General features: G+C 41.3%; 1 protein-coding gene across 3 annotated transcripts in view; it reads left to right on the plus strand.

Moving 5' to 3' along the window:
• LOC109891940 (myoferlin-like) overlaps window positions 1–12,379 on the plus strand; it is a 57,529-nt gene that overhangs the window by 36,939 nt on the left and 8,211 nt on the right. For all 3 annotated transcript variants that reach the window (XM_031827395.1, XM_031827396.1, XM_031827397.1), the window contains 17 exons: window positions 451–538; window positions 954–1,031; window positions 1,301–1,482; window positions 2,137–2,295; window positions 3,615–3,716; window positions 3,904–4,065; window positions 5,043–5,205; window positions 5,380–5,450; window positions 5,701–5,715; window positions 5,850–5,948; window positions 6,866–6,994; window positions 7,293–7,448; window positions 7,702–7,793; window positions 8,091–8,261; window positions 9,975–10,123; window positions 10,452–10,591; window positions 11,100–11,188. In XM_031827395.1, coding sequence (XP_031683255.1) covers window positions 451–538; window positions 954–1,031; window positions 1,301–1,482; window positions 2,137–2,295; window positions 3,615–3,716; window positions 3,904–4,065; window positions 5,043–5,205; window positions 5,380–5,450; window positions 5,701–5,715; window positions 5,850–5,948; window positions 6,866–6,994; window positions 7,293–7,448; window positions 7,702–7,793; window positions 8,091–8,261; window positions 9,975–10,123; window positions 10,452–10,591; window positions 11,100–11,188 — 2,045 coding nt within the window. The remainder of the gene's footprint in view (window positions 1–450; window positions 539–953; window positions 1,032–1,300; window positions 1,483–2,136; window positions 2,296–3,614; window positions 3,717–3,903; window positions 4,066–5,042; window positions 5,206–5,379; window positions 5,451–5,700; window positions 5,716–5,849; window positions 5,949–6,865; window positions 6,995–7,292; window positions 7,449–7,701; window positions 7,794–8,090; window positions 8,262–9,974; window positions 10,124–10,451; window positions 10,592–11,099; window positions 11,189–12,379) is intronic.

Consider the following 12,379-nt stretch of genomic DNA (forward strand, 5'->3'; position numbering starts at 1 on the left):
TTGGATAGATTTAAGCAATATCTTTATAGCTCCAGCAGGGTCCAATAATTTAAAATCTTCTATGTGTCTAGGGGGTAGGGTCTAGGGTTCATTTTTTTGGACTGGGCCATGGTTGTGTTATTATGTCTTGATGTCATGTCATGATGAGCTTGAGCTCAATGCACATATTTTCCTAATGGATGATCATGATAAAGTAATAACTATAAAATAAAGACTAATATATTCAACTTTCACCACTCTAGAATTACCCATCTCTCTAATGAAGGCATTGCTAGTCCTGTTCTGAACTGGTCTCTGTCTCTCTGGCTGTGTTTACACAGGTAGCCCAATTCTGATCTTTTTCCCACTTATTGGCAAAAGAGCTGATCTGATTGGTCAAAAGACCCATTAGTGGGAAGAGATCAGACTGGGGGTGTCTTTGTAAACTCAGCCTCTGTGTTTTGTCTACAGGGGGTAGATGTTGATGAGAAGGCCAGTAAGAAGGATGCTGCCAGACTGTTTGGTGCCAACACACCCACCGTTTCCTGTAACTTTGACCGTGAGTAACATTGACCCATGCCAGCTGATTGCAGACACTGATTAAGTGATTAAGGCTGTGGCCACACAGAGATAGATGAAAGAGTATAAAAAAACACATAAGCATTGGTCCCGGTTTTTCCATCAAAAAAAGTCTAATAATTTCCATATTTTGCATATGAGTTGCGTACTTAACAAGATGGACAAGATCAGCATTTTGTTGTTGACAGATAGACATTCATCATCTCCTTTGTTCGTGAAGGTATGACTCCTCTAGAAAAAACACTGGGCCAAATATTGTTGTTTTTTACGGACAATCTCTCTCTGGCCTAAATGTTGATTTCTCCTCAGATTCCTCCACTCCACTGCTCTTCCTCTCAGGAAGTCTGGGCCCACACTTTTCAGATTACATTAAATCACAATCACTCTCTCTTCAGGGTCGTATATGTACCATCTGAGGGTGTATGTCTATCAGGCCAGGAATCTCATCGCCATGGACAGGGACAGCTTCTCAGGTGAGGAACATCATAAAATGTAGATAAATGGATGTTACATCCAAACCATTTGTTTGTTAGCTAGTTATTGAGCACCGTCCACAATCTCCTGGCTAGCACTTTTGAAACATCTAAGCAATGCTAGTGGGAACAGACTGGGTTGTTTCCACTAGCCTTGCATGGGGAAAGAGCGAGGTGGAGGTGGAAGCGTAACCTGATCCTCACAGCAGTTGTAATTAAACCACTCCGTTTTATCAATACAATGACTGTGCTCTGGTCTCCTGCTTCAGATCCCTACGCCCATGTGTCCTTCCTCCATGTGAGTAAGACCACGGAGGTCATCAGGGCCACTCTGAACCCCACCTGGGACCAGACCCTCATCTTTAATGACATCGAGATCTATGGAGACCCCCAGACCATTGCACACAACCCCCCCAACGTGGTGCTGGAGCTCTACGACAGTGACCAGGTGGTATGTACCCTATCCTACCCTCACTTACCCTACCAGTTGTAGTGTATTAGCGACACTTAGTGGTGCATTACCAGCCGAGCACTGTACATACATGTGATACACTTATGTACATGTATGTGGTCAATGTGTGTGACCACCACTAAATACATTTCAATGAATACTTTCAGTCCGAGTCAAGTCAATACATTACACCTGTCAATTTCCATCCACTGCCTGTTCACCTGGACTTATTCACCTGTGCCCCGTTAAGTCACATCCAGCCCTGTCTATTTCAGCAGTGTCATATTGTAAGTTCAAGAATATTTCGGTTCCATTGTTTTTGACTAGTGCAAGCAGTTGATACTTGTCTAGCTATCTGTTATTCTTATTTTTTTTAAGCGTGTATGTTGGAAGCATCTTGGATGAGTGTACTGTCCTTGAGACAAAAAATAGCAAAATAACTGTTGTGTTTGTGTTTTTCTTTACTGTTACTCTTGTACTATTAGCTAGTTATTTTTGTAGGTTTTACTTGAAATTATCTGGATATCTGGTTGTTTTGCCTACTTTAGGTGATGAATGCACTGATTGCAAGTTGCTCTGAAAAAGAGTGTCTGCTAAATGTACTAAAATGTAAATGTAGATGCTACATATCCCTGTGCTGTGTCCGACTCTCAGGGTAAAGACGAGGCCATGGGTCGCTGTACGTGCCCCCCTGTGGTGAAGCTGAACCTCGGCACGGTGGTCTCCCCCAAACTGCTGTGGTTCCCCGTCACCAAGAAAGGCCGCAACGCGGGAGAGATGCTGGTGGCTGCTGAGCTATTGCTGAAAGACAAGGTAAAGTACTTCCCAGCTAGCACATAATGTTCTGAGAACTGTATGTTTCTTAGAGCTTGGTGAAACCTTTGTAGTCCTATGGTTATTTTGCATACAACCTTCCGGCAACTTTCCAGGGAATGGTGCGGGATAGTTAATTGGCTTTGGAACATTTTCCACACATTTAAGGAACCTGACAAAAAAAAATATTTTTTTGGTATTTCATTACCTTAACAGAACGTTTCCTAAAAGTTCAAAGATGGTTACATTCAATTAATATTCTGGTAATGTTCTAGCAACATTCTCCAATTTGTTTGACATTGGGAATGTTCCGAAATAGCTCAGAGAACATTAAGAAACAACATTCTTCTGTGGGAATTTCAGTACTTCAGAATAACTTTTCCTACAGGTTTCCTCATGATTCTATTTAAAGTCATGTTCTCAAATTGTTCGGAGAACGTTAAGAAAACCTTTTTTTGTAACGTGCACAGAATGTTTTTAGAATGTACATGTTAAAAACATATACATTCCGTTCTTCTCAGCATCAACAAAACTCTCTCTATCCTCTATGTTGTTAAGTGTGTTCAGGTGTGTTGGCCGCTCCCACTAATTGGCCACACCTGCTCTTAATGAGTACTTGTATCCTTTGAAATGGGGTCTGTTTGAATAGACTAAAATGAACAGCTTTGTATGAGTTGAAAAAAAATATGGCATGCTAGTTCCAACCTCTGCAGTGGGCTAATTCCATGAATAGACAACGGAAGCTCACAGGTTTGCATCTCGCTGACGCTGTGCCACATCAAAAAATAAATGTGTTTGCATGTGTCCTGTCTGTGCTTGGAGTTCAAAACAGTTAACCCAAACTAAGCTAGCAGTTTTATTTAAAGTCTCAGAACATTATTTAATTGCCTTCAAATAAACTAGAATTTCCATTCTCAGAAAGTTTATAAAACATTCAGAGAACCATAATAAAATGTTCTCAGAACCTCCCTGCAACTTAAATTTTCACTTACGTTCTAAGAATGTGGCTTCTCTACCAGAACAAATGGGAAACCAAAAAAGTACGTTCCCACAACTTCCAATGAAGCAAATAGGCTGGATAGCTGGATAGTGCCCCATGTTGCAGTGTTTTTAAGGTGAAAGTAGCTCCTAACCACAGATCTAGGATCAGATTGCTCTACCCCTAACCTCAAGGTGGGTGGAAAATATCTGACTGTGTGTCAGTAGTTGGTGCAACTTCCATCAACTCCAGTCCAGGTCGAGTTACTGTAGAGCACTTTTTTGTGAACATCACGATATGAAATACATTTAATTGATTGATTGATGTGTATTACTTTTAGGCCAATGAGAGTGACTTGCCCCTGGTGCCCCCCAGACGAGGAGCGACGCTCTACATGGTTCCTCAGGGAATCAGGCCTGTCGTACAGCTTACCGCCATCGAGGTGAGGCCTCAGGCAGTCCGCAACACCATCAAACACACACTCACATGCACGCTTGTGCATGCATGAACTCATACACACACACACACGCAAGCACACATTCACACACATGAAGACACCCACACATTCTCCTCTGTGTTTCTCTTTCTCAGATGTGTGTGTGTGCGTGTGTGTTTGTGTTGTGTCCTAGATCTTAGCCTGGGGTCTGAGGAACATGAAGACCTACCAGTTGGCCACAGTCACCTCTCCCAGTCTCATGGTGGAGTGTGGGGGGGAGGTCGTCCAGACTGCCGTCATCAAGAACATCAAGAAGAACCCCAACTTCCCCGGATCTGTCCTCTTCTTTAAAGTGGTACTGCAACTTCCCTTCAAACTCAGTGTACTGTATAACAGTTCTCTCTATGAGATATTCTATTAATATCAGGGTCTGTAAGGAAAAGACAAATGCTCTTGATGTAAACAAAGTGACTGAATGAACGTGACTTGAATGTACTATATTTGAGTGGTATTTACCGGTATTTTCACTATACACCATAAAATGGATACGTACTGTAGATTTGTATCCAAGGTGATACTTAACTAGTTTGGTCTCAGATATGTTTGTGTTTGGTGTTGACAATGACCATAGGAGCTGGCAAGACCGCACAAACAGATCTGGGACCAGGCTAATTCTTAAAGCTAAAATCCACGAAAGGCGTCACTGGCGTCGCCCCGTAGGTTAACGTTTATTGTCCTGGAGGCAGAACTGAGCAATTTCCCCTTAGATAGGAAAGGGGAAGGGGGATACCTAGTTAGTTGTACAATTTAATGCATTCAACTGAAATGTGTCTTCTGCATTTAACCCAACCCCTCTGAATCAGAGAGGTGCGGAGGGCAGCCTTAATTGACATCCACGTCTTTGGCGCTCGGGGAACAGTGGGTTAACTGCCTTGCTCAGGGGCAGAATGACAGATTTTTACCTTGTCAGCTCGGCGATTCGATCCAGCAAACTTTCAGCAAGCTGCAACATAACATCTTTGTTGTTGTAATATCTCAAACGGACGTGGAAGTATCAGCACTACAGATTCCAGCTTTAAGGACCCCAATTATTGATGTTTGACAACCATTAAGATAAACCAGTTTAAATGTCTCTGCATTTAAGCAGATTGATATTATGCTTTCTGTTTAATTGATTGATTGTCTTCGATTTGATCCTATAGTGTATGCACTAATTGTAAGTCGCTAAGAGTGTCTGTTAAATATCTAATATGTATATGTAAAATTTAGTTTCTGTATCACTGGTAACATTGAGTTGTCTGAGCCAGGTTAACCCCCCTCCCCTACCCCCAGCTCCTACCCAAAGAGGAGATATACACCCCTCCCATCGTTCTGAAGGTGATAGACCACCGGCCATTCGGCAGGAAGCCCATTGTGGGCCAGTGTACCCTCTCCCTGGAGGAGTTCCGCTGTGACCCTTATGTCACCAATGCTGAGGTGGCCATGTCTTCCAAAGGTACACACATACAAACAGAACCACGTATGCACGCACACAAATACGCGTGAATGTATGCACGAATGCGCACACAGATACACACACACACCTACACGCAACATTGCTGAAGTACTGTACCCCCCCACCTCTATTTACTACTACCCCCTTCTTTTTTGTTGTGTATTGTTGTATTAGTGGCCATGATGGCAGCAACTCAAGGAGACATCATCATTAACATGGAGGATAGGCCCATCCTTAATACTGAGGTAGCTACTGTGTTAACTCATAAAGGACTTTACAGTATGAGCTTGTCTTAGTGTTGTGTTGTTATATCAGAAATGTACCAGCACTGTAGCCTGGGTGCCAGGCTGTTTTGGCTGTATTGTAAAAATAGCTTGGCATGACAATGAGTGACAAAGAGTTGACAAGATAGTACAAACAGATCTGGGATCAGGCTAGCAAAAATGTGTTGTGTGGTTACACATTCTGATGATGTTATTCTGTTTTTCTTCTTAGCTCCACAAAGAGAAGGTGAGATTTGTCCTTTCTTTTATGAAAACCTATTATGAAGGATGGAAGGAATCAAGGATTTGATGGCTTGTACACTTCTGACAGAGTCTGAATGTGCTGTTATTGAGGCTTATTTGAGTCTCCCTGTTTTGCAGGAGGAGGAGGCAGTTGACTGGTGGAGTAAGTTCTATGCCTCTGTGGGAGAGCACGAGAAGTGTGGGCCGTACCTCAAAAAAGGATACGACACCCTAAAGGTACAGTAAGAACGACCTACCACTTCTGTCTCTGAGACTGAAATGTTTCAGTTTGTTTAAAAAAAAATCTCTTTTGTCTTACAATGGTCACAAGGATTGTCCATAGGACTTTTCCCATCAATATTTAACACCCACCTGGGTTTTACACGACAACCTGTATAATGGTGATGCTGTGAGAAATGTGTGTTTTCTTATATGTATGATGGTGTGAATTGTGTGTATCGCCTCAGGTGTATCAGGGTTGTACATACAGTCAGGTCCCAAATTATTGGCACCCTTGATAAAGATGAGCAATAAAGACTATATAAAAATCATAATACAAATACTGAGCTATATTGTATGCTCAAATGAATTGGTGAGTTTTATTATTTTATATTAATGTAAATTTTCAGAGAAAGAGATTGTGTTAACAATAGACCTTAGACCATTCCTCCATACAGAATATTTCCAGCTCCTGGGAAATCATCATCTTGCAATGGCCATCTCATTCTCCGGACTTGAACCCCATTGAAAACCTGTTGTTTGAATTGAAGAGGGCAGTCCATAAGTGTAGAGGAAGGATATCAAGGATCTGGAAAGATTCTGTATGGAGGAATGGTCTAAGATCCCTCTCAATGTGTTCTCCAATGTTATAAAACATTTTAGGAAAAGTATTGGACTATTGAAAATGGGTGCCAATAATTTTAACCCCTATCTTTCAAAGATTTGTTCAAAGTCTCTTTCCCTGAGCAATTGTATTAGAATAAATAACAATACAGCTCAGTATTTGTATTATTTATTTTATACTGTCTTTTTTGGTCATCTTTATCGAGGGATTTTGATGTGTGTGTGTTTCAGGTTGTGTGATATGTTTGTCCTCAACATATTACGGTATGTGTCCTCATGTGTATAATAGTGTGTTGTGTGTGTTTTCCCAGGTATATGAAGGGGAGCTGGAGGAGGTCCCAGATTTCCGAGGGCTGACAGATTTCTGTAAAACGTTCCGACTGCAGCGGGGGAAGACTGAGGATGAGGACGACGACCCCTCAGTGGTCGGAGAGTTCAAGGTGATCACAGACCTCTTTTTCTTTTAGGAATGTATGATCCTTCGTGTGTACATGTCATCCTGTTAAGATATATTTTCAAGGGAGTTCTGTCCAGAGCCTGTTTTCAATAACAAGGAGACATGAACTGGGGGCCTTTTAAAGCCCTGTACATACAGCTGGTGTGGGGGGGAAACAACATTACATAGAATCAATGATAAAAAATCCTTATTTTCTCCACTTTACATGTGAACCCAGCCTAATTATTGACACCTTGCCTGACTTTTGACCCCTGACCCTGCTGGTGTCTCCTGTCCTGTAGGGCTCGTTCCGGGTGTATCCCCTATCTGTTGACCCAGAGATTCCAGCCCCGCCACGCCAGTTCAGAGAGCTGCCTGAGAGTGGGTTGCAGGAGTGCCTGGTCAGGATCTACGTGGTGCGATGCATGGACCTGCAGCCTAAAGACAACAACGGCATGGTGAGTAGACGCCAAACACACTCTAAGAGACTACACACTGAGAACACTACCAACGCGATCCTGGATCAGGCGTATGTCAAACGCTGGATTCATTTCAACTTTCAGCTGAGCATTTTTGCTGCACATATACATAAGTTTGCCCCTCTCCCTCACCAACTGACAGTTCTCATTAAAATGCATGACTTATATATTATATATATATATTTCCCACACATACCATATTTCAACATTTGTGTTTGTTTTGGCTTTTTAGTGTGACCCTTACATCAAGATCTCTTTGGGGAAGAAAACAAAAGATGACAGGGATGACTACAAACCAAACACCCTCAATCCAGAGTTTGGCAGGTAAACATTTATTTTATTTTATATTTAACCTTTATTTAACTATGCAAGTCAGTTAAGAACAAATTATTATTTTACAATGACGGCCTACAGTAGTAGTTTTAACTAAAACCTTCACTTACAGAAAACGGTCAAAATGCCACTAAAACTGTTGAATTAATGAATTAATGAATGAATGAATGGATGAATGGATGAATGAGTTATTTTGAAATGTATAAAGTTGTTTCAGTCAAGTGAAATCAACAATGCACACATAAGTGCATCTGACCAAGTTAACCTAGTCTCTTCCTCCTGTGTCAGGATGTTTGAGCTGTCCTGTTTCCTCCCTCGAGACAAAGACCTGAAGATAGCTGTGTACGACTATGACTTGCTCACCCGAGATGAGAAAGTGGGAGAGACGGTCATTGACCTAGAGAACAGACTCCTCTCTCGCTTCGGCGCCTACTGCGGCCTACCACAGTCCTACTGCATGTGAGTGTGCACGTGTCCGTGTGTCTGCCTGTGCGTCTGTCTGTAACGGCCAACGCAGGAGATTAGAAGCAGGTACAGGGAGTGAACCATTTAATACAGATGTAACGGAACAAGAACAGCGTCTGGACATAAACACGACACGACAAACAATGCGACTACAGGGAACAACACAGAGGAGCAGACATACACTAATGTTCAAAAGTTTGGGGTCGCTTAGAAATGTCCTTGTTTTTTAAAGAAAAGCAAAAAAAAATCAACAATTAAAATAACATCAAATTGATCAGAAATAGAGTGTAGACATTGTTAATGTTGTATATTACTATTGTAGCTGGAAACGGCTGATTTTTAAAGGAATATCTACATAGGCGTACATAAGGCCCGTATAAGGCCCATTATCAGCAATCACCACTCCAGTGTTCCAATGGCACGTTGTGTTAGCTAATCCAAGTTTATCATTTTAAAAGGCTAATTGATCATTAGAAAACCATTTTGCAATTATGGTAGCACAGCTGAAAACTGTTATGCTGATTATAGCAGCAATACAACTGGCAGCCTTTAGACTAGAGTATCTGGAGCATCAGCATTTGTGGGTTCGATTACAGGCTCAAAATGGCCAGAAACAAATAACTTTCTTCTGAAACTTATCAGTCTATTCTTGTTCTGAGAAATGAAGGCTATTCCATGCGAGAAATTGCCAAGAAACTGAAGATCTTGTACAACGCTGTGTACTACTCCCTTCACAGAACAGCGCAAACTGGCCCTAACCAGAATAGAAAGAGGAGTGGGAGGCCAAGAGGACAAGTACATTAGAGTGTGTAGTTGGCAGCTTCATTAAATAGTACCCGCAAAACACCAGTCTCAACGTCAATAGTGAAGAGGCTACTCCGGGATGCTGGCCTTCTAGGCCGAGTTCCTCTATCCAGTGTCTTGTTCTTTTGCCCATCTTAAAATTGTCTTTTTATTGGCCAGTCTGAGATACTCAACTAGTTTAAAGAAGGCCAGTTTTATTGCTTCTATAATTAGCACAACAGTTTTCAGCTGTGTTAACATAATTGCAGAAGGGTTTTCTAATGATCAATTAGCCTTTTAAAATGATAACCTTGGATTAGATAACACAACATGCCATTGGAACACATGAGTGATGGTTGCTGATAATGTGCCTCTATACGCCTATGTAGATATTCCATTTAAAAATTCTGCTGTTTCCAGCTCAATAGTAATTTACCACATGAACAATGTCTACACTGTATTTCTGATCATTTGATGTTATTTTAATGGACAAAAAAATGGACAAAAACAAAGGCATTTCTAAGTGACTCCAAACTTTTGAAAGGTTGTGTATATGCAGGGGGGAATCAACAAAGTGAGGGAGTCCAGATGAGTCCAATGAGCGCAGGATGGTAACAGTTGCGTATGATGACGGGTAGCCTGACGCCCTCAAGCGCCAAGGAAGGGGAGCGGGAGCAAGCGTGACTCAGTCTGTCTGTCTGTCTGTACGACTGTCTGTACGACTGTATGTACGACTTTCAGTTATACAGGTCTATCAGTCCAACTTTCCCACTGTGTCTCTGATCCGTTGAAATTATGATTCATGCCTTTTAATTGCCTGTAGTTGCCCAGTTCAGCTCAACTTTTATTCTAGCCTAATCCAGCCACCACTAGAGAATACTATTATATTGCATGCTATAATAATTCTATAACGTTATAAAACAGCTCAGGGACCAACCAGTGGAGGGATCAGCTGAAGCCCTCCCAGATCCTGGAGAACCTGGCCAGACTGAGAGGGATCCCTTCACCCAGTACCTCTACTGACGGCAGCACTCTCTCCTTCGGGGGGAGAGACTACAGCCTGCTGGACTTTGGTACAGAAAACCATTAAGTAGCAAACCACACATTGTTAGCTAGGCAAGAGTTGTGTTAATAACTTGAGGGATGTGTAAATCACTTTAGACCTCCATGTAAACCATCCATTTCAATGGGAGATTTGCCCAAGAAGTTAGTATTCAACTATCTGAGGTACATTCAGTTCTATTAGAGGAGTTCCACAGATAAAGCAGAAAGAATATGACTTTCTTCTTTTTTTAAATACATTTGGCATTTTACTTCAACCACAACGTTCAGATGTGTTAGTCATCTGAACGTCAACCCAAACTTCTGTCTCCTGACTTGAGTTGTGTGTCCTGTTGCTAGAGGCCAACAGAGTCATCCACCAGCACCTGGGACCAGCCAGGGAGAGGATGGCCCTGCATGTCCTCAGTAAACAGGGTCTGGTGCCAGAGCATGTGGAAACCAGGACTCTCTACAGTACTTACCAACCTACACTGTCCCAGGTTAGTACCTTACACTTTCTAATACTTTCTAATAGCCGTCATTGTAAGCCAATGTAAATGTTTATAAGTGCTTCATAAAGTTTATAAGCATGTCAAAAAAATGCATTTAGAAATAATGAAATGCTTATAGTTTATTATAGTTATTATAAAGTGTTTCCTTATTGCCCTCATGAAACGTCCAAACATTGTACTGCATTATCAGGCCACATTATTCAAGAAAAAAAAGAAGTTATGTCTATACGAGGTGTTTGTTTGTTGTGTGACAACATGACATTGTCTAGAGCAGTGCTTCTCAAACCTCACCTTGGGGACCCCCAGACGTTTCACCATTTTGTTGTAGCTCTGAACTAGCACACCTGATTCAAGTAGTAAGGGCTTGATGTTGATGTTGAGTTGACAAGTTGAATCAGCTCTGCTAGCTTTGGGGGTTCCCCAAGGAGAGATTTGAGAAAGGCTGGTCTAGGGAATACTTACCAATTGTATTGGCTCTCACTCTCCCCATTGTTAGGGAAAGATTCAGATGTGGGTGGACATCTTCCCCAAGAGCCTGGGTTTACTGGGACCTCCATGCCACATTACTCCACGCCAAGCCAAGAAGTGAGGGCCTTTATTACATTCATTAAAAAATAAAGAACCTGCACACTCAAAATCATATTTTTCATCATATCTGATGATAATTGGATGAAACCAGATCAAAGTATGATGACCAAAGTATGAGAAATGACTGGTGGTGGTACATTGATGAAGTTTGATCATACACTTACTGGCTTCCTCCTCTGTGTTAAAAACTTGAACTCAGGAGGCAGGGTTAATTGAGGCTTTATGTGACATCACATACATTTTTATTCACCTCCTTTTAATACACCAATGGTAACGTCTTATTCTCTTACCTAATTTAAATAAGTACCACCTTGTAACCATCATCATTACATAGCTAGCTAGCCAGTCAATTGGTGACAACTGCAGAATTAGTGTTTTCCCCATCTATAGCAAAGTAACTTATAGGTTTCCTCTTTCATTTATGTTAGCTAGTTAATGGCTAGCTAGGTCATCAGCCAGCATGGGGAAAAAAGGGGGAAGGGTCATTCAAAACTTCTACTCAGTTGTCATATCATCACATCTGTCAGTACTGCTATGAACTGCAACAGAAGAGACGTGCCAAATAGGAGATAAGAGGTTAGACCAAGTCATTGTTTTACAAGTCACAAGTAAGTCTCAAGTCTTAGCACTCAAGTCCCAAGTCAAGACAGGCAATTCCCGAGTCAAGTCTCCAAGTAAAGACCGACAAGTCTCAAGTCTTAAACTTTGAGTTTCGAGTCCTAAACAAGTCGTAATGTGCTCTTCACCAATTGTAATACCATTTCATATTTTTTAACAAGAGTAATAGTTAGTATATTACATTTACGCGAATCATGAATGCTTTTAAAATGATATACAGTTGAAGTTGGAATTTTACATACACTTAGGTTGAAGTCATTAAAACAATTTTTTCAACCACTCCACAATTGTTTACATACAGATTATTTAACTTATAATTCACTGTATCACAATTCCAGTTTGTCAGAAGTTTACATACACTAAATTGACTGTGCCTTTAAATTAAACAGCTTGGAAAATTCCAGAAAATGTCATGGCTTTAGAAGCTTCTGATAAGCTAATTGACCTAATTTGAGTCAATTGGAGGTATACCTGTGGATGTATTTCAAGGCCTACCTTCAAACTCAGTGCCTCTTTGCTTGACATCATGGGAAAATCCAAATAAATCAGCCAAGACCTCAGAAAAAAAAT

This window comes from Oncorhynchus kisutch, linkage group LG6 (assembly GCF_002021735.2).
Source record: "Oncorhynchus kisutch isolate 150728-3 linkage group LG6, Okis_V2, whole genome shotgun sequence".
In the NCBI taxonomy this organism is placed as follows: domain Eukaryota; kingdom Metazoa; phylum Chordata; class Actinopteri; order Salmoniformes; family Salmonidae; genus Oncorhynchus; species Oncorhynchus kisutch.